General features: G+C 41.6%; 1 protein-coding gene across 2 annotated transcripts in view; it reads left to right on the top strand.

The window, feature by feature from the left end:
- Positions 1-1,134: 1,134 nt before the first annotated feature.
- The window catches only part of LRP6 (LDL receptor related protein 6), a 197,294-nt gene continuing 177,322 nt past the window's right edge, over positions 1,135-21,106 (top strand). Inside the window, exons 1-2 of one of the 2 annotated variants that reach the window (XM_054038639.1) lie at positions 1,135-1,465; positions 13,371-13,764. In XM_054038639.1, the coding sequence (XP_053894614.1) occupies positions 1,411-1,465; positions 13,371-13,764 (449 nt within the window). In that variant the 5' untranslated portion in view covers positions 1,135-1,410. The remainder of the gene's footprint in view (positions 1,466-13,370; positions 13,765-21,106) is intronic. The other variant, XM_054038646.1, reaches the window with a different exon arrangement.

Here is a 21,106-nt window from a genome sequence, read left to right as displayed (position 1 = left end):
ACCAAAACCCAGTGACTTTTGGGAAATGAGACATGCATCATTGTACCAATTAAGCAGCAAAGTTCTGTTAAAAGGAATAAATAATCGTTTTGCACTGGGAAAGATTAAAAAAAATTCCTCTAGTAACCCCACACTGTAGCTTCATTTTACAGTGCTGCTCAATTTTTTCTAGTAACCCCACACTGTAGCTTCATTTTACAATGCTGCTCAATTTTTTCTAGTGATACTGATACTTTAATATAACATGACTCAGCCATTCCCCTAGGGGGTTTCTAATTCAATCAGGAGGCCAGATCAGGAAAAGTGTATAAGAGACTGATAAATATTTAAATATCAATATTATTCCACCCTCTTGCGTGACTGACTGGCAGAGATTTTATTTTGGGGGTTGGCTGATGTGGGATTGTAAGGATTTTTTTAAAGGACGCTGCAGTCCTTAGGCAAAACTCTCACTGAAGTCAGTGGAAGTTTTTCTGTATAAGGAGTGCAGGGTTGGTTCCATAACTTTATATTGGAGATCCCTGCATATCTAGCTGGCTCAAGGGCCATTAGTACTGATTCATTCACAGTGTGTGGTTAATGTATTGCTGCAATAGTTAGACAAAGGGAATTAAAAAGGAAAGAGGCATTGGCGCTTCTGCTTGTCTCCCTCAGCTTCTCCCTAGCTGCAAGCACGTAGCCTGCCTGAGCCAAGGCTGCCTTCACCTGAAGCAGGAGCAGCAGCTGTAAGTTTCCTTTGTGCTGCTGCTCTTGCTCTGTGGCTGAAAGTAGGTCCGGCGCTCCCAGGTCCAGTGTTGTATCCACAACCGCATCGCACCCCCCCTTCCCCAAAAAAGAGGGAGGAGGGAAAGGAAAATAGTCCCATTGGAATGCGATAGTGGCGGCTGGAGTGTCCCTCCCCCTCTCTGGGGATGGTGCCTGTGCAAAGCGCTGCCTCCCTCCGCGGCCGCCGCGTTGCCTGGCTCGGCTTGGGCTCGCCCCGCCCGCCTTTGTCGGGGAGGCGCGGCGGGCTTTGTGCGAGCGCAGGCACCGGAGGAGGGCGCTGCATTGGGGCGTAGGGAGCCGTCTGGGGGAGGGGGAGGAGGCTGCTGCTGCTGCTGAGCAGGGAAGGGGGGGCGTGTATCCCTGCGCCGCTGTGCACGGGAGGAGGCGGCTGGCAGAGGAGTTGGATGGGGGAATTGCAGCCGCCTTTGCACGGAGGCGGCAGCAGCAGCAGCAGCATGGAGGGGAGCGTTTGCGCGGCTGGTGCAAAGGAGCCAGGCGCCTGCTAGAGCCAGACAGCGGGGGGGACGGACCTGCAGCTGCTCCCCCCCCCCCGCCTGGAAGTATGAACTGGCAGCAGAGCTGCTGCTGCTCTCCCCCGCCAGCGCCGCCGCCGCCCCCCCGCCGGTGAGCGAGCAGAGACGGAAGATGGGGCCCGTGCTCCGGAGCCTACTTCTCTGCAGTTTCTGCGCCCTGATGCGAGGTGAGCGGGGAAGGGGGAAAGTTGCGGGGGTCGCTGCCCGTGGCCATGTTCCGCGCGGTGGGGGGAGAGGCCAGGCCTGGCCGCCGGGGAGGGGGAGAGGGGCCCAGGGGAAGGGGCAGCAGCGCTCTTTGCAATGCCATGTATCCAGCTTTGCGCCCCGAACTAACTTCCCGCAGCGCAGCGGGCAAGCCCTGCACTGGCCGGGGCGGGTGGGGGCATTGCACGGTCGTGTGCACCCCCAGAGGCGCTTTCAGAGGAAATCACCTGGTGGGGAAATATTCTCTGGGCTTCGTGATGTTTGTGTGGGGGTGGCTGGAGTTATTTTTGTTTATCCAGCGTAATCAGGAGTCCTCTTAAAAATATCTATATATTTTTGTTTTTGCAAACTTAAAAAAAAAAAGAAAAAAGAAAAGAGACAAACGCTCAGGGTTTGCAGTCCTCGTTGCACGTAATCCAGGATGGGAGGCAGAGGGGTGAGGAGACTCTGGGCAGCGTTTCAAGGAGCAAAGCATTAAAACATCGTGGTGGCTGAGTGGGTTGGATTGTTGTTGTTTTTGTTTTGGTCGCCCCCTGCGCCTATCCATGTTTAGAGATAATTGAAGTCCTGTACACTTCACTGGAAAAAAAGTGTATGTAATAATCTGGCGTTTCATTGGATTTTATATGCACCAGAATAAGTACACACTTGGCAAAAAGAATCCATGCATCTGAAGAAGTGAGGTTTTTACCCACGAAAGCTTATGCCCAAATAAATCTGTTAGTCTTTAAGATGCCACCGGGACTCCTCGTTGTTTTGGCAAGAAGAATAACACTCTTCTGATCTGTATTGGGTCCATTCTGGGACTTGAGAGAAGTTTGTGTTTTAGAGGGCTGATTGTAAAGGATGTTGATAGACTTGGCCAATATATACTGAATGAATATTGATATATTTTTCAAATAAGGGATTGAAAATAAAGAACTGCCAAATGGCATTCAGTGTTTTTAACACACTAGGCTTGCTAAACCCAGGGTTATGAGTTCAATCCTTGAGGGGGGCCATTTAGGGATCTGGGGCAAAAAAATAAATAAAACTGTCAGGGACAGTACTTGGTCCTGCTAGTGAAGGCAGGGGGCTGGACTTGATGACCTTTCAAGGTCCCTTCCAGTTCTATGAGATAGGTATAACATTTAATTCCCCCCTCCCCTCAATTTCCTATCTTGCAGAGAACAAAAAGAAAGCTGAAGATTTTGTATGCTGTACATTTGATATAGTAACCATTTCTACTTGTTTAAAATCTTCTTTTTTGGTGGGAAGAGACCTGTGTTTATATCCATCACATCACTGTCCTTTTCCATAGTTAACGAGGGAAGGCATTCTTTGATACATCAGAAAAAAGCAATCACATTCTGATTTAAAAATTGGCTTGCAACCATTAATTTGTTTTGATGGGAGCTTGGGGGAAGGGGATTTGGGTTGGAGGAAGAGCTTGATAGCCAGTTGCTCACTGCTCTGGAAGAGGAAAGATTCCCCCCTCCCCTTCCATGCATCTGTTTGCCATATTGCATCCTGTTGGAAAAATGTAAGTATACTTATTTAAATGGGCTACGTAACATTTCATACCCCACTTGTGGCTGTAAAGTTAAATTTTAAGTAACTGTATTTCAGGCAAGGAGGAGAAATAATGTATTTTGAGCAGTACACTTTATTATTTAATAACCATACATTTCCTTAATAAAAATTCATCTAGCACTGTAATTGTTGCCTTAAATGAGATATTCTTCTGTTTTTTTCCCCTTAAGTTGCAATTTGAGCAAGAGTATACAAGTCAGTGGGATATTGGCACCATGACTGTCATTTTTCCAAATCAATCAGCTCTTAGTTATATATTCTTTGCAAGTCTTCACAGACCCGCCGATGCTTTGTAGGAAACTTTGAAAGACATTCAGTTTATAAACCATTCTGGATTGTCATTTTTTTTCTCTCTTCTCTTTATATTTTGCGGAGTATATTTTTCACAAAACAACATCTTTGTTTCTTTAGAGTTCATCTGCTCCTGCTGTTTTTCTCCCACCTGAAATCATAATCTTCTATCTGTGACATTACAGTAATTTCCACCGCAGTTAACTGTTACTTCAGGTAGGGATAAGCAGCAGAACTTGGAAGAAACAAAGATTGTATTTTTATGCATGTCTTTTGTAATAAAGCCTGTACATGATATGGAAGCAGAATTGGTTCTGAAGCGAATATGTTCAATTTCTAGGAGGTGTCAGCAGCCCTTTAATGAGGCAAAGACAAGCATTGCTCACACAGAATATTGTCCGAAGTACGACTATGTTTTTACACGAGTAAGGGTGAAGTTTTTTGTGCATATGTTTACTTCTTGGTTCATGAATTTGGTGCTGTGAAAGGTGCCAAGCTGACAGTGCTGGAGACTGAAGCCCCTCCTTTAGACACAGGAATGGAACTGGAGTATATTCTTATTTTGCTATGTCAATTTGCAGCATTCTGTCTTCTAAGAGTATTATTTAGGCATGCCTCTGGAGAGGCCCCACATATTATGTATCAACCTCTGGCTAGTAGGTGCCTCCCCCAAGCTGGTATTCATAAGGCAAAGATGTCCCTGGATCCTGCTAAAAGACTCCCATCTTTCATGTTGGCCTCCGACCTATTCTGATGCTAGAAGGGCGTGGGGGAGAGCAGACCCCTATCCCTGTCCCAGAACCTGTCACTGCTAATGTACACCTCCTCCAGCTTCTGGTTTATTTTTGGGATTGGGGCTTCCTCTTTTCTGAACATCAACAATGCCTGCTGTTGCTGCTGCTTGGAGCCTTCCCCAGGGCACAGAGGAGTGAGGTTGACCTGATTCATGTCAGCTTCACTATTGCCCACAGTATTTTTAATAGTAGCAGTGAAACTGATCAGAATCTTGTTAGAGGCTCTGCTGCTGCTTGGGAGCGGTGGGCAATAGGTCTGTCTGTTAACTAAGGAAAATGACACCACACAGGTTTACATTTGCAAAGTTACCTCAGTCATAAGTTCTAAAACTTAGCTTCTCTTTTACAGAAGAACAGGTTAGATTCTGCAGGAACAGATGACTTGCCTCTTCTTCCCTTCTGGGGGAAAACTTCCTAATTGCATCTGATGAAGTGGGTTCTAGCCCATGAAAGCTTATGCCCAAATAAATTCGTTAGTCTCTAAGGTACCACAAGGACTCCTCATTGTTTTTACTGATAAGTAAGAGAGTTACTCTTTTTTTCAACCCTGCTCATGCAAGGAGTGCATCAAGAATTGATTGACCAGGAAGCTTATAAATTATATTTATGGAAATTTATTATGATGTTGTGTTGGACAGACGTTTAGCTGTCCTGTATTTAGAATCAGTTCTTGAAGGAATGGAAATGCCTGTTGGGTAACTGGTATTTTGACAAACTCCTAATGTGCTCAAAAGACTTGTTTTAAAAAAAAATTGTCCAGTGGTACCATCGTGTAAAGACTCTTGTTTTTAATTTAGAAAGGCTAGCAGGTTCCAGGCTTCTTGGGCTAGTAGAGACTAAGGGTGCTGCTCAGACAGCATGCTGGGAGCAGAGGGAGGGGGGCGGGGAAGAGGCATACTATACCCTGTAATGTTCTGAAACAACTAGGTGGGGTCTTATAGCAGCATAAAGGAGTTCCAGTGGGAGCTTCATGGAGTCTTCAGATAAAGGGTTTCTTGAGACCCGGAGCCCCGGTGTTGGAGATCAGACCGTAGAGGATCGTCCCCCAAGTTACCACAATACATTCCCCCCGTCCCTCAATCCAGTATGTACAAAAGATAGCCCATTTTTGATTGGTTCTGTATCATTCCTTAGAGATCAGTCTGGCATTGTTCATGCCATATTTTCCATTTGGTTTGCCTTTGTCATTGCCATATTTCAGCTGAGAGCTTTTTGAAACCAGCATGATCTAAGTTTTGGCAAATGCCATCATTAATACAGTAATTTCCACAGTTGTATCCCTCACCCTCATCAAATCATCACTGAAAGATTTTTTTAAATAAAGTATTAGGAAGGTGATTATAGAACCCGTGGCAGAGTTTAATGTGACTGGGAGCAAAGATAAAGTAGCATTATGGCAAAGTGTGTTCAAATATGTTGGAGTTTGCTGGTATTTTTTTGGGGGGGGGAATAAAGTTGTAATTTACTTTGTCAGTGGTTCATGAAGGTGATGCAGTACTTGTATTCCCCTGTTACTGTAAAACTATTCAACTGAAGAACTTATTGTAATCATAATATCTTACAGAAATATTGTTCAGAGTGACATTAATAATTTTCAGGTTTCCCTCCTCTCCTACATCCCAGTAAGTGATCTCTGCTCTTCACTTGTTAAGTTTTAGCTGGAAGTGACAATCTGACTGCAGGGATAGCAGGTTGGGCTGGGGGTTTTATTGCAGTTGTGCAAATTTTTCAACTAGAAGATAGCAGCTCAGGAATGGTTCCTGTGTTTGAGTTCTACTCACGTGCTTCTGGGAATCAGAGAATTTCCACCCTTTTTGACAAGTATTTCCACCCTTCTGGTAATATTGCATCCCGTATGTGCCCACTTCAAGCAATCCACCTCAGTGCACTCACTGCTATATTTACTTGTTGATTTTGAAGTCAAGTAGTGCATAGCACATTCTGTGTGCATATGAGAGAGAGAGACACACACACACATAGACACTCATCTCCTGATCTGTCACCATCCCTTTTCTCTGGCAGACAGTCTTCAGACTTCAACACTGTCCTCTTTGTCCCCAGCATATTCATCCTCATTAGCTTCCTGGCAAACGTTAATTATGTGGGTTGGCTTGCTGGTGAGTTGTTCTCCAAGAGAGTCCAGTTTCTCATACATGGGAGAGATGATTTTGGAATGGCACCAGAAATTCAGCTGTTATCCCTGGCCTTCTTGTACAGGACCACTCCCAGTTTGGCAAATTGATACCTTCATGTACAGGGATGTACTGCACCTGAACAGACTGGTAGTTCTCGGTCCCAGCAGGGGGCCCTCATCGACCTTGGGCCAGCTTGAAGGAGTCCACAAATACTGCTCTTGTAAACTGCGGATAACTTGCTAAATTCTATGCTACCATCCGTTTCTGTGAGGTAGCGCATCAGGGACATGCTTTAAGACCCAGCTATTGCTAGGATGACCAGATGTCCTGATTTTATAGGGACGGACACAACTGATATTCGGGGCTCTGCATTATATAGGTGCCTATTACACCCCCACCCCGTCCTGATTTTTCACACTAGCTATGTGGTCACCCAAGCTATTGCTGCAAGTAAAAATACAGGTAAGGGATTTCCTGTAACCACAGATGTTTACCCCATGGATGCCTGATGCAGGGTGCTTACTGTGAAATGAAGGAATGCTATGGCTTCCTGTTCACATCAGGCAGACTACACTTGTTCATCTAAAGCCCAGCTAAGACACTTGTCCCAGCCATTGACTTAGGGCACTTCTTCACTGGCATTGTTAAAGCGCTGCTATAGCTCTCCCAGCGCTCTAAAAAACCCACTTCCATGAGGGGCGCAACAACCAGCGCTGGTGCACTGTCTACACTGGAACTCTACAGCGCTGAAACTTGCTGCGCTCAGGGGGGTGTTTTTTCACACCCCTGAGCGAGAAAGTTGCAGCGCTGTAAAGTGCCAGTGTAGGCAAGCACCTTGGATGGCTGTTGTATGTGGGACATGAGGGTTTGTACAAGTGTGGCATGGTCCAGTTGTGGCATGTGATGGTTATTTATTATTCTTTTGAGCCAACTGTAAACAAGCCCTTTTGGGATTGTCTCTGTTCTTTACCTGGTTATTACTAATAGTTGATATGGGTGAAGAGTATTTGTTCTCCTCTTAAATAACTACCAGTATTTACACAACCTATTCCACATATTGGTCAGTTTAACCAGAGTTGCATAATCATTTGCCAGTGTAAATAAAGATACAGCATAGTTCTGTAAAAGCACAATTTTCCAGGTGTTGGGAGGGGAAAACATTGCATCTACAATTCTATAAATGCTGGGTGATGACTGCCCTAAAAATTAAATAGGAAAAATCTATTTATACTTGGCAGGCAAATTAACACACTAATAAAGACTTAATTTAACTGTCCAAATGTTCTTGTAGTTTATAAATATTTATGGAAAGGAATTCACAGTGTGAGAAGATTAGCTGTTTGCTTCAAATGGGCAGAGCTCAGTTTGACTAAAATGGTGGTATTTGCATTAGAAATTAGCTTGTAATAATTATTTTCTCCTTGCCATTATGTCCTTGTGTGTTTTGCTTACTAAAGTTGTTTGTTTCTTTTTAGGGTGATTAATTAGCTACTGTTTAAAATATAAGCCTGTGCATTTCAAGTCAGTTGCAGGACCCCTAAGCAACTTTGAAATGGAGTCAAATCTACAAATCTGAGGGTAGAATGTGAATACTGTATCATTTTTTTTCCCAACTGGATTAATAATATGCATTTGGGATTATCCCATTTAAACTGTAGTTTAGTTATTAACATTATTTTAGTTAAACTTACTGTATTAATTTTGGGATAAGTCCCCAAAGTTTTAACATAGTTTATTATTATTATTATTTTATTTTATTTTATTTTATTTTATTTTAAAGATAGAATATTCAGTGGCTTCTGATGCACTAATAATGAATGCTTTTTATATATGTGGGTATGGAAAATGGCTACATCAGCAAAGATTTTTTTGTTTGTTATGGGGTTATATTACCCAAATAGAATTACTCTGTATTACAATGAAATCAGTGTAACAGAAATGATGATATCGTTTTAATTCTGTTTATGAGGGCCATGTGTAAGCACTGTGTGTCAAATTTGAAAATTAATAATCTCTGAGAGAGGAAAGAAGGGAAATCTACAGTCTTAATCAACTAGCTACATGAATAATTCTGCTAATAATAATTCTGTCACTTAGCCAAACTATTTTTCCCATTATTCAAATAGAAATGTTAATTAATAAAAGGAAACACAATTTTCCTCTTTAGCCTCTTCCCCTCATTGCCTGCTGCCAAAAAAAAAAGGGGGGGTGGGTGGGGGGGAATTTGCTTCATATTATTATCTTTACTTATACTTTGGTTGCTTTCCAGAAACAAACTTTTTCCCCAGCTGTGCTTAATTGTCAAAGATTCAAAATACTTAGAGGGAGTGTAATGTATTTGCTGTAATCCTGGCCGTTGTTGGCCAAATTCTGGAAACTGACTGCATGTAAAAAGTAGCAAAAACTTATGATTATTCTGAATTTCAGCTTCTCTTCTTTCACTGTGTAGATAGAACAACAATGAATAAATTAATCTGTACTCACAATTATTCTTAGTTCATTGTGGAAATCCAAGAATCCTTTTATGCAAAAATGGATTAATGGAGAAAGTAACACATTCAATAAAGAAATAGCACACAGTTTAATTGAGAAGCCTTGTATCCACTTTATTCAGTCCATGTGGAAAATCAGTGATGTTATAATAAGGCAGCTACTTAACTAAGGCTTAATAATCATACTGTATACCGTGCAAAACAGCAAAGCTTATAAATAGATGTAATATTTAAAACTTCTCAAAACTGGGTTTGAACTGTAGTGATAATCTGAAAAGAGACAGATGTGAATTACGTGTTTTACAAAATTGTTTTTATGATTATTGCTTATCTGTTAATTTTTTACATATTTTGTCACATATGATGTGTAAACTGATTTGTATGTGTGCACTGGAAATACAGTTGGACCTGCATTACATTGGTTGATCAATAACTTAAAAAAAATAAAATAAAGCTGCTAGTAATCAAAATTGTTAAATTGTTAGATTCCTCTCTTCCCACTTCCAAAACCTGTATCTGTTCATTTAGAGTAGAAACTCCGTTCCCTAAGTTAACGCCATAGCAAATTTAATGCTTTTGAGGCATTGAAATGTAAACTTTGGATTGGTAATTTACAGTTTTGATTTACCGAAAGCTAATTTTAAACTTGTACATTTAAAATGTACATTTTATTTTGGCAATGTTTTGTTAATCTACATGCCAGTCTCTGGTCCGTGCTTCAGCAAGTGGTCAAAGATGGTTCTCCTGTGTTGCACAGAAAATATGTAACTGTACAAAAATTAAGAATTGTGATACTGTGAAAATGAATTTCAGTAGCAAAAGAAGCCCAACATTTAAATTCGCACCATTCAGTATGGTGGATGAGCTGGCAAACTTAGTGCACAGCACCTTTTAACTGGGAAGGATACTGAAATGAAGTAACTTTGGATCATTGGATGATTTGATACTTTTTTTCATTACTATTGAATAAAATGCTGAGTTGCAGAGAAGTGGGGATGACAATGTGATGTTACGAAAGCTCTGTATTTTCTCTTTCAGCAAAAGTCAGTTGCAGTCTTGTCCCTCTGTTTGTCTTGCAGTGGTCCAATCTATGCTGTCAAGTCAATGACATCTTTCTCTTCTGGGGGGCCATTAGGAGAATAGCTGAACAGCTGGGTTGTACATGCTAACTTCTGAATTTATAGCTCCTGACAGTGTCCTTCAAAATCTGAAAGAAGAGGAAACCACTTTGTACTTGTGAAGACAAACTGTAAAGTTTTCTAATGTGTCCACCCTTAGCATTTAGGCTAAGCATGCCAGGATAAGTCATTGAAAGCCTCTGCTAAAAATTGAGGGAAACTTGCAGTTTTGTTCATGATTCAAACCTTGTAAGCATTTTCCCCCTTCATGTCAGTATGAAAGAGGAGTTAATGGTAAGGGAAACCCATATCATCACAGAGCAGTGTACAGAAGCACAAATTCATTGGCGGGCCTTTAATTAAATGCATTGCTTTTACAGCTTCATGAAGGATTAGGTGTGGGTTTTCAGTAACTTCCTTGCTGGCAAAAAGCTTGAGTAGGAAACAGGGAAGCCATAAGGCGGTAGGTGTAATGATTTGCATTGATGTGATCGGACCATTATTCTTACCAATCATTGAATGGCTCCAGACAGGCAGATTGCAAAACTGGCTGTACTATCACAAACATTGTTTTTGCACATTAGTTATATTGAACGCTTGCTTTAGCTATCAGAAACGTAACTTGCAAATAATCAAAGCATGCATACATGCACGCACATACACCGGCTGACTCATCAAGTTGAATTGCTAAGTAGTTGCTGCTATTTCTGTGTTCTGAAAGCAGTTCCTCGTGGACATCTTCAGCCATGTCTCTATTCAAACAACACTCTTCTGTGCTTTATTAAAGGCATGCTTTTCAGTGTGATAGCTTCTTCAGATCCTATGTCCCTAAAAGAACCAAACAAACCCCATGTCAGTTACACAGGGAAAGATGAATTTTTTTTGCAAGTTTTCCCTTTCTACTGCTATCTAATTCAAATGGGTACCCAATAAGATGCTTAAAGGGCATTTCCTATTGATGCTGCCAGTTTGAGTGATCAGGTCTTGTTGACGTCTTCAAAGTTTCAAGTTTTCTCAGGGAAAAAAAATCCTCAGATTTATTGTTCGCTGATGGATGCCTTGGTTTCTAAATGTCACAACAACTTGGAAGGTTTAATACTCTCACCAGCCAGCCCTACAGAATGCACTACAAGTTGTGGTTTTGAATCAGTCTATGTAAAACTGTGTGTCATGCTTGTAGTCAGATTTCATTCTGAAGTGTAATTCAAATAACTTGAATGACTTTGCGAAAAGGACATCTTTCAGAATCATTCCTCAGCCAGAACTGAGCTCCCCCAAAGAATGAACAACCTATGCAATACAGTTCTGTTAGACTCAGCAGTGCCTTCGTGATTACCCTTGACATGCCTGGTGTTCCAATTCAGTGCATGCTGTGTGCCTGGGTACTCTCACTTCGTGTTGTACATAATAATGGAACTTGTACTTGTTTGTGCCTGGATTTGCCTTATTCAAACGCGGGGCATATTGTCTTATTAGAAACGGTTCTGTCACTCTGCTGTATGCACTTATATACTGCACTGTACCACTTGCTGAATTTCTCAGTTTACGGTAGCATGGTAATCATACAGGAACACATAATTATTTTGTTCATTCCCATTTATCATTTTCAGAGTGTTGAATAATGTTTTTGGATAATGTGGGCCCCCCCTCCCCCCCTTTTTTTGTATGTGACTTCTTGTGACCTGTCTAAACAACTTTAGATCTAAAGTTTGGGAAACCCTCTTTTAAATCATTAATTTTTTTAGACTTTTTTTTGCGGGGGAGAGGAAGGAAGGTAGAAAGATAAGGTAACAAATTTGTTACTTAAAATGGGATTCCCCTCTCTTTCTGTAAAAATGCCTCCTCTACTTACATAGATGTACTATGCCTGCACTAAATATTTTGCTGTAAATCAATAATGTGGGTAGATAAAGATGTTAAGTTTGAAATCTGACTTTGTTAGAAAAAAACATTCAATATTATGCGGAGCTCTAAATGACTGGGTGTGAGGGAAATTTTTATGCAGTATTTGTAAAATGAACCTAAACAAAATTAACAGTTTAAATTTGATTTAATTTTTTTTTTGGAACACTTAAATACAGTTCCTGACACAGAATAAACAATTTATTTTCCAGTCTATCCCCTTAACCCCCCCCTCCACGTATGAGTTTCTGAAGGACATGGTATGGTACAAATGCAATGAATAGTCTTGAGAAAGCTTAACTTCTGAGGTGACATTTTAAAGTGTAGATCAATTTAACAGGCACTTGGATTTCTAGTCTCAGTGTAAGCCTTTTATATAAGAACTGTCTCTTTTCTGGAAACAAAAGTGCTATCTTTGTAAGAATCTGCAGACCTATACAGACGCAATGGCCGTCATCAAACCATGTGCAAATTTTGACTCCATAAATGCAGGCCTCTCTCTGGTGACCTAACAGGTTTCTTTAGCTTGTAGAGGGAACTTACAGCTATAGGTAAGTCTACAGATTTTTGTTAAGTTGATAGCAGTGTTATAATGGCATGTATATGAATATGTTTAGAGGGCCAACCTTGGTGTCTAGCTAGGTATTTTATGTGCCTTCATCACATCAGTACCTGAGCAACCATAGAGAAGGCTAGTTGCATTTTGTGATAGCAGTTTAAAAGGGGATTTCGTTTGTGATGTTTCTCTGTTTTAAAAACCTGTTCTTACTAACTTCCATTTCAGTACAAATGTTGCTAGAATGTTCGTGATGCTGTGTGATACTGGTGGTTGAGTATAATTAAATGGATATGTTACATTTAAAACATCTCTTTTCTTGGTTACTGCCTTTCAGTAGTTTTATTCGTGGGTTACATATGAAAGTTATACTGACTGTACAGAAACAAGTATGTGGTAGGCAAACTAGGATGCAAAAAAAAAAAGACATTTGATCAGATAACTAAACACGGCATGATGGGCCTCAGTTTGAAAGAAGACTTCACACAATTTTTGTTGCTCTGCTTTTTCCCCTTGCTTTAGTACTAATTAACATTTTATATAATGTCTTTCATTCCAAGCTGCTTCAGAGCATGTACGTGCAACACTGTTAAAAAGGAGCCTACTTTAGATTGGAGGGCAGCAGCAAGTGAGCAAATGGTGCACAGCACACTGGCCTCAGTTTCCCCTTCAGATACTGTTTGAACACTACTCTCCTAGGAAAAGGTGTCCATGTGATCTTCAATGAATGTATTGAGACCTGTTTTCTTTTTTGAACATCTTATCTGAACTACACACACCGTAGGATAGTGAGCGGCATGTTAGTAATTTATCTCCTTTGAAAGAGCTGAGAGGATCTTGCTGAGATTTGAAACTGTGACTTCGGATTATCTAGTTAACTTCCAAAGGCTGCCTTTTCTGGAGTCATTGAATTAGCCCTTTTATACCATGTCTGTGAAACTACTAATGCCTTAAATTGTAATAGCCTGACTTACATTAATGTATGTCATTTTTCCCCCCCACCTAAAGCTGCACCGCTGCTGCTGTATGCAAACCGACGTGATCTGCGATTGGTGGATGCTGCAAATGGGAAAGAGAACGCTACAGTTGTAGTGGGTGGTTTGGAAGATGCAGCCGCAGTGGACTTTGTGTTTGTCCGGGGGTTGATATACTGGAGTGATGTAAGCGAAGAAGCTATTAAGCGAACAGAATTTAACAAAACTGGGAGTGTACAGAATGTGGTCATTTCTGGGCTTTTGTCACCTGACGGGTTGGCATGCGATTGGCTGGGAGAGAAACTATACTGGACGGATTCTGAAACAAATCGGATTGAAGTTTCCAATTTAGACGGATCTTTGAGAAAAGTTTTATTTTGGCAAGAATTGGATCAGCCCAGAGCAATAGCCTTAGATCCTGCAAGAGGGTAAGTCTTTGGTTGTTTTTTTTTTTTTTTTTTTTAAATCTTTGGCATGTCTTGGTCATTAATTATTGAAATTCAGCGTGCTTATTAAAGAGATCTGAATAGTCCCAGTTATGCTGTGACCTTTAAATATGGTACTGTCCTAAGCCAGTTTGCATACCAGATGGTGGTCTTGTTTTTCTTGCACTTACTGTGAGATGTGAAAATAATAATCTGCAATATTGCTGATTATTTTTGTGTATGTGTAGGTGGCTTGCTGTCTAAACAACAAACTGTCTCTGTTTAAAAACATCAGATGTGCAAGCAAATATGTGAGAAGAAACTATTCTTGTTGTTCTAGTAGCAGTGCAGAGGATGATAATTCATTTGGTTCTGATTAACATGTGATAACAGATGATGTCTGTTTGTAAAGGCAACACCTGCCTATGGAGCTGTAATATACTGCATTGCTGCTGTAGTCTGAGCAAAGACAAAAAAAAAAGTTATTCAGCATTTTTGTTACAATATAGTGGTAACATTATTATTTTTGGTTTTTCTCACTTATTACAATGTTGAGAGAGAGGTTTCAGCACTCAGTTAGAAAATACATTTATTGCAAACATCTGACCCTAGTGCTGTTGGGAAATTCTGTTGTAATAAAAACAGTGATGCAGTAGAACTGGCTAAAGCTAGGCATACTATAAGCTTTCTTCTTAACTCCCATCTCAAGGTCTGGTAGTGGACCTTAGTCATGACTTGCAGTACTCTCTGTTTATTCCCTTTTGAGGGCCTCTCCTAAATGGTGGCCATCAAGCATGCTAAATTCAATGGTAGTTTTGTGATGTAGATGAATGTCCACTGAAATTTAGGATGAGTCCACGAAATGCGTGGTTGCGTTGTGGTGATCTTTCTAAAACCTGATGGTCTCCAGAAGTGAAAGACTGGTGCAATAAGCTAGTGGCCTACTTAACCCAACATTCATTTTCTTAAAAATTGAATAGGGTCTATTATGCAGAGTAGCTTACAAATTTGAAAAAGTGTTTATTTTTTTATCTGAGCAAGAAAGTTGATCTGTATCTGCAATATTAAGAAGACTGACAGAGTGGGTGCTTTTATGAAAGGGTCTCTGCTGCACCTTTCTCAATTTTAGATGTTTGGGGGTATTGTTGGGTAGAATTTTGGATGCTTTGGTTGCTGGTTTTTGAATTTGTTCTTATAGCCATACTACAATTTAAAGAGAAGCAATCTCATTTTTAGTTTATTTGACGGCATAGTTTGGTTTGCAAGTATAGGAATCTATATAGTAAAATGTGCTGTCATATTTAATTACTAAACTTCATCGATTAAATTGTAATTTTTTTAAAGTTCTTTCCCCATATAATTTTGAGAGGCTTATGGACAAGATATAATAAAAGTACTTTCTCCACATTCCACGCATGCATATATCAACAGGTTTCGAAAAAAATGGACACAGTTGTAAACAGCAAAAAGAAGATGGAGTTTTCCTTCCTGCCCACTGATTGCTTTGAAAGTTTTTAAACTCTGACACTGAAATATAAATTTAATACACCAGTTATCTGCAACCCTAAAACAATAAAAATACTGAAGGAAGCAAATAAAAATATAAAGTCCACCCAAAAAAGAGAAGGGGAAAAATAAGGCAAATATGTTTGGGATAGGTTTGCCAGCAGTTGGTTGCACTACATCACGTTAGTGTTTTCTTTATAAAAATAGTTAGAATTCATATGCAGAACATCAGGAATGAAATTTTTATAAAAACAGAATTAGGAAGCTTTTGTGGCTTGTCAAGGTTAGTGTGGTTTCTGTTGACCTAGTCAAAGATAGTGTCTGTGTGGCAATCAAGTTTAGCAATTTGTTTTGCAATGGAAGGGAAATTTTGTCCAAAGTAATAGAAACCAAACTTTAGCAAGCAATTTGGGCTTTGCAAGAGGCATACATATTGTCCAAGTATGCACAATAACTTTCTTGGTGGCTAGAATTGGATGAGTACGTAGATTATTTGTCACAAGGTTTACATGAGAGTAGAACTGTAAAAAGAAAAATTGAAGGAGCCAAAGATACACTTTTTGCGGGGGTCCATTAGACCAAAAATAAGCAATATCAGGACAAGTCCACTATAGATGGGCAGAAGTGCTTTCCATAACCTTTCCGAAAGTCTGACTCCTAAGGGCCTAATTAATAGTTTATTCTCTGATCGCAATCTTTCCATTTTTAATTTAAATCTTCACGTAATTGAAAGGCAAGAAAACATTTCCAAATCTTACTACAGTTCTTGTCAGTACAAGTTCAAGACAAGAACCCTTTCAAAGACTGAGTTTTAAATATAAAGGAATATTCTCTCTTCTGACTCTCCAATAAAACTGTTCCTGGTGAGATTTATTGATATACTAGTAACTAAGTTGTAAGTTGTGAAATAAAGGACATGTTTCATGGTGATTTATTTAATATTTTGCAGAGATTGATCAGTCTAAAAATCTGAAAAATGCTAGCAGTAATTTTATTCTTTAAAATCTGTTGGAGAGATGCCATTTTTGCAAACTGATCATATGTCAAAACTTCTCGTGAGCATTAAGGATGAGTGGCATCAGCACAGGGATGGGAATATAGAAAGTATGAAAACTATCTTCTGTTTCAGTAGCATTTATTAATGTATTACTGCATAGATAGAAGTACCAGTGTGCTGTCTGGGAGTTTTATCTTTGTGTCCATCAGCTGGTGTGTGGAATCAGCAGCGAAGAGGACCAAGAATAGCAGCCTAACAGTAAAATCTAGAACTTGAAAAACAAAGCAGTCTCTTTGCCTTGGAATCCCAGCCTGTGGCTCTTTTTATACACAGCTGTTTCTCACTCCAAATTAAATAATCTGTAAATGTTTGCAATTTAAAAAGAAATGTCTTGGCAATTACATAGGGCTTAATGAAAAAATCAGTTAATGCATAATAACCCTTTTCGTAACATTAATAAATCCATCTAATATAAAGTGGCACATATAACAAGTTTCTGATTTTAGCAAAACCTTTTTTTTTTTTTTTTTTTTTTTAAATTTCTCTGGCAGTGTTGCGAACCTTCTTGTTAATACCTTGGGAACAGAAAAGTGATATTGACCATTCTGGCTTTCTGGTCAAGCTGAATTAGGTAGTGAAAGGTGTTTATATATTTAAAAAAAAAAGGCAAAAAAGGACTAAATTGAATGTTTGTGTGCAGTTAAAGCAATTAAATTGCATTTAGCTGTTGCATCATGACTTCTTGGCAGTGCCCCATTTAATAGAAGTTAAATTGTAATAGGATTTTTGAGTTTTTAAACTACAGTTCTCAAAACAAATCTCCCCTACCCCCAATTGCCCTAGTTTTCATTTCACATGCTGCAATTTATTATTTGACAGTTATTTTTCATCTTTCTGGCAGTGGAATAAACTGTATGTGTGGTTTGGAGGGAGGGGAAAGGGATATTCTAGTAATTTGAAATCAGTGGGAGTTTTCAATACTGTTTCAAAAAATTATATTTGACCAAGTCCCAATCTACCTTTCTGGAACTGTGTATTTTGTCTGACCTGCATTAAAACTTAAGCTGTTCTTAGTAGCGGTGCAGTTGATGATAATGTATAAAAATGTTTCAGTGTAGACAAAATTTATTTAGTTTTATAACAAAAAAATCAACACCACAAAGTTGGTCATATAGTCTCAAGAAAAGTGTTACCAAAACCAGCTAGCTTTTCTCGCTTCTAGGTATACTGTGAGGTGAAAAGGAACTTTGTGTCCTCTGGAAGCTCTGACTAATGCAGGGGTCTCAAACAAGCTCCCCCTGCCCGTGCGCCCCCCCCCGCCCCTCTGCCTACCCCATGATGCCGTGAGCCCCGCACTGCTCCCTGAAGCGGCTGGAACTATGTCCCTGCAGCCCCAGGCTGCGGGGGGTGAGGGTGGGGGGGAGTAGAGGGCTCCGTGCTCTCGCTTCCAGGCACTGCCCCCTGCAGCTCCCATTGGCCGGGAACGGGGAACTGCGGCCAATGGGAGCTTGGGGGGAGGTACCTGGAGGAGCAAGAGTAGCACATGGCGCCGTCCCCCCCGGGGACTCCGGTTGCTTCCTGGAGCGGAGCAGAGCGGAGTGGGGCCAGGGTAGGCAAGCAGGGAGCCTACCCTGGCCACGGTGCGTGGTGCTGCCACCCTGGAGCCGCTCTAGGTAAGCGGTACCGGGCCGGAGCCCGCACCCCAACTCCCTGCCCTGAGCCCCCTGCCGCACCCTGCACCCCAACTCCCTGCCCTGAGCCCCCTGCTGCACCCTACATGTCGACCCCCTGCTGCATCCCACACCTCAATTCCCTGCCCTGAGCCCCCATCACACCCCGCACCCCTCCTGCACCCCAGCCCCCTGTCCGGAGCCCCCTGCTGCACCCTGAACCCCAACCCCCTGCTGCACCCCTCACCCCTCCTGCACCCCACACCCCAATTCCCTGCCCTGAGCCCCCTGCCATATGCTGCACACCTCCTGCACCTCAACTCCCTGCCCTGAGCCCCCAATCGCACACCGTACCCTTCCTGCACCCCAGCTCCCTGTCCAGAGCCCCCTGCCACATCCTACACCCTCCCGCACCCCAGCTCCTTGTCTGGAGCCCCCTGCTGCACCCTGAACCCCAACCCCCTGCTGCACCCCTCACCACTCCTGCACCCCAATTCCCTGCCCTGAGCCCCCTGCCATATGCTGCACACCACCTGCACCCCAACTCCCTGCCCTGAGCCCCCATCACACCCCACACCCCTCCTGCACCCCCTGGGGGCAGGGAGGGGGCAGAGTTGGGGTGAGGACTTTGGGGAAGGGGTTGGAATGGGGGCAGGGAAGGGGCAGGGCCTCATGGAAGGGGTGGAGTGAGGGCTGGGCCGGGGGTAGCAAGGGGTGGGTGTCAGTGATGTGGCCCTCGGGCCAATGCACTAGTCCTCATGCGGCCCTCGTGGTCATTTGAGTTTGAGACCCCTGGACTAATGTCTTACATTTCAGGGGTATTTTTTTAATTCAACTAACTCTAGAGTTAAAATAATTGCTAGTGAATAAACTCTTAAGTAAAACTATGTAATCAGTTCACATTGTAAAGATTTTTCAATTAATGGGTGACAGAGTACAAAGAGTAATAATATACTGTTTTTCATGACAATGTAGGTTGATTTCTAGATGTAATGTGTTGGGGGAAGCTCTTAAGTTTAAACCTCCTCTGAAGAAAGGGATTGATTTTTCTCATGCTCCAATTTGCATATGATACTTCTCCAGTTATGGCATGTGTTCCTCTTTATTGACTCAAATTATGTTTGACTACAGTGTCACTCTCTACATACGTTATAGATCGTATGCCATAAAAGGTAGTGAGGACTATGATTTTTACTAGTTTCCTTGGGATTGTCTCATCTTGTTAAGTGGCCAGCTATCCATTGGTAATGTTTTCTGAACTCTTTTTTTTTGTATTGTATCTTTTTTATAACAGTCATTTTGGTGCTGTCACTGAGGTGACAGATCTTGCCAATGAATATGTATGCCAGGTTTACATTAGAGTTATTCCAAAATACCTATTCTGCTTTAAGTTCATACTCTACCATACTCAGAATAACTTTAAAGGTTTCTCTACTAATTAATGTTTGCAAGATTAGGGTCTTAAATGTTAAAATTTTTGTGGTTTTGTTTTTAGCAGTGCAGTAAATTTCATATAAGATATCCTACCAGTAGGGGCATCGACATACACAACCTAGTATTTATAAGTTTTAATTTAAAATTGCACATTTTCAAATTAATTTTATAAAGCCTTATCCTGATTTAAATCAGTGATTTGTTTAAAAATCAAGTGATTTAAATCAATTATTTATCTTATTGATTTAAATCTTATTGATTTGATTAGTGGAGTCATTCCCCTGGGGAGAAAAGGGCTACATAAATTTAGTAATATACTAATAGACAGAGGACAGAAGTCAAACCTGAAGAAGAGCTCTGTGTAAAATCAAAAGGTTATCTCTTGCATCAACAGAAGTTGGTCCAATAAAAGGTATTACCTCACCTATCTTGTCTCTCCAGTATCCTGGGACCAACATGGCTAAAACAGCACTACATAATACAGTACAGACCCATTTATGCGTGGTAGCGCCATGCCTCCCAGTGCTACCTATTTAACACGTGAGACTTGTTAACGTGCGGTACAGGAACTTGCTATGTAGTGCTACAGATGTGCTCACTAACTCACTGACATAGAAATCGACAGGAAGGGCGGAGCGGAAACGTGTTGTATGTCTTTACCGATTGGGGGGGAAGGGGCAGCAACCTCAAAGCGCTGCGGCAAAGGTCTGTTCTTAAAGCGCTGCCCCGTCGTCGTCTCCCCCCCCCCCCCTCCCGGTCAGCGGCCTTGCTGGTAGGGACCTTAAAGCGCTGCAGGGTCCTTTGCCGCAGCAGTGCTGGGCCGCCGATGGGCGCGGAGGGGCGCAGCAACGTTAAAGCGCTGCCGTGGCAAAGGATCCTGCAGCGCTTTAAGGTCCCTGCCCCTTTTGGCCCCCCCTCATCCGCTGACGGGCGGGGGGGGGGCTAAGGGAGCAGCTGCCCTGGGCCCTTTAAATCGCTACGCGAACCCCGAGCGGCGTGGACCAGGCGCCCTGGAAGGGCGGGCTGGCTGGGGAATGCTGACCCCTTGCCCCGCCTCTTCTACCCGAGACCCTGCCCCTTCTGGGAGCCAGAGCTGCCCCCGCACTGTACCAGTAAGTGTCCTGAGTTACTTTCCCCCCTGCGTAGTAGTAGTAATGTTTTTATTAGATTACACATTTGAATTTATATTCTTGCAAAGCGCCGTTAACAGATAGGCCTGCAGTATTTGGGACGCTGTGAATACGTCTGTAATCCTAGATGTATATAGATATCTTAAGATATTTCAGCATGGCCCTCTTAATCCACGGTCCGTTAACACACGGTCGTGACGGCTTGACTCCCGACATCCGCACGTAAACGGGTCTGTACTGTACATGATATTTCAACATAATGCTTGCTCAATAAGTTAGAACTAAACATTTTAACTGAAGTAGTAATTTTTAGTATGCAATTTTTGTATACCATTTGAGGCATTGGTATGCATGAGCAAAGTGTTCTCTAAACCTTGTAATGTCTTTAAGTGGATTCATTTTTCTAGTGAAGACTAGGCATACATGTACATTTTCAAGATATGTCACCTCAGTGATGGGGCAAAGTGACTATTGTAAGAAGGTACAAGTCAAATAAAGTGGAATGAGAGTAACTTTTTCTCATTTAGATTAATCCACTTCCAAGGTGTTGGAGTAAATTAATTTGGAAAAAAGGTGGCCTTAATCTGGAATAAGAATGTCCACATATG

The sequence above is a fragment of the Malaclemys terrapin genome, chromosome 1 (genome assembly GCF_027887155.1).
Source record: "Malaclemys terrapin pileata isolate rMalTer1 chromosome 1, rMalTer1.hap1, whole genome shotgun sequence".
NCBI lineage: Eukaryota > Metazoa > Chordata > Testudines > Emydidae > Malaclemys > Malaclemys terrapin.
This window is presented reverse-complemented; position numbering and strand designations above follow the sequence as displayed.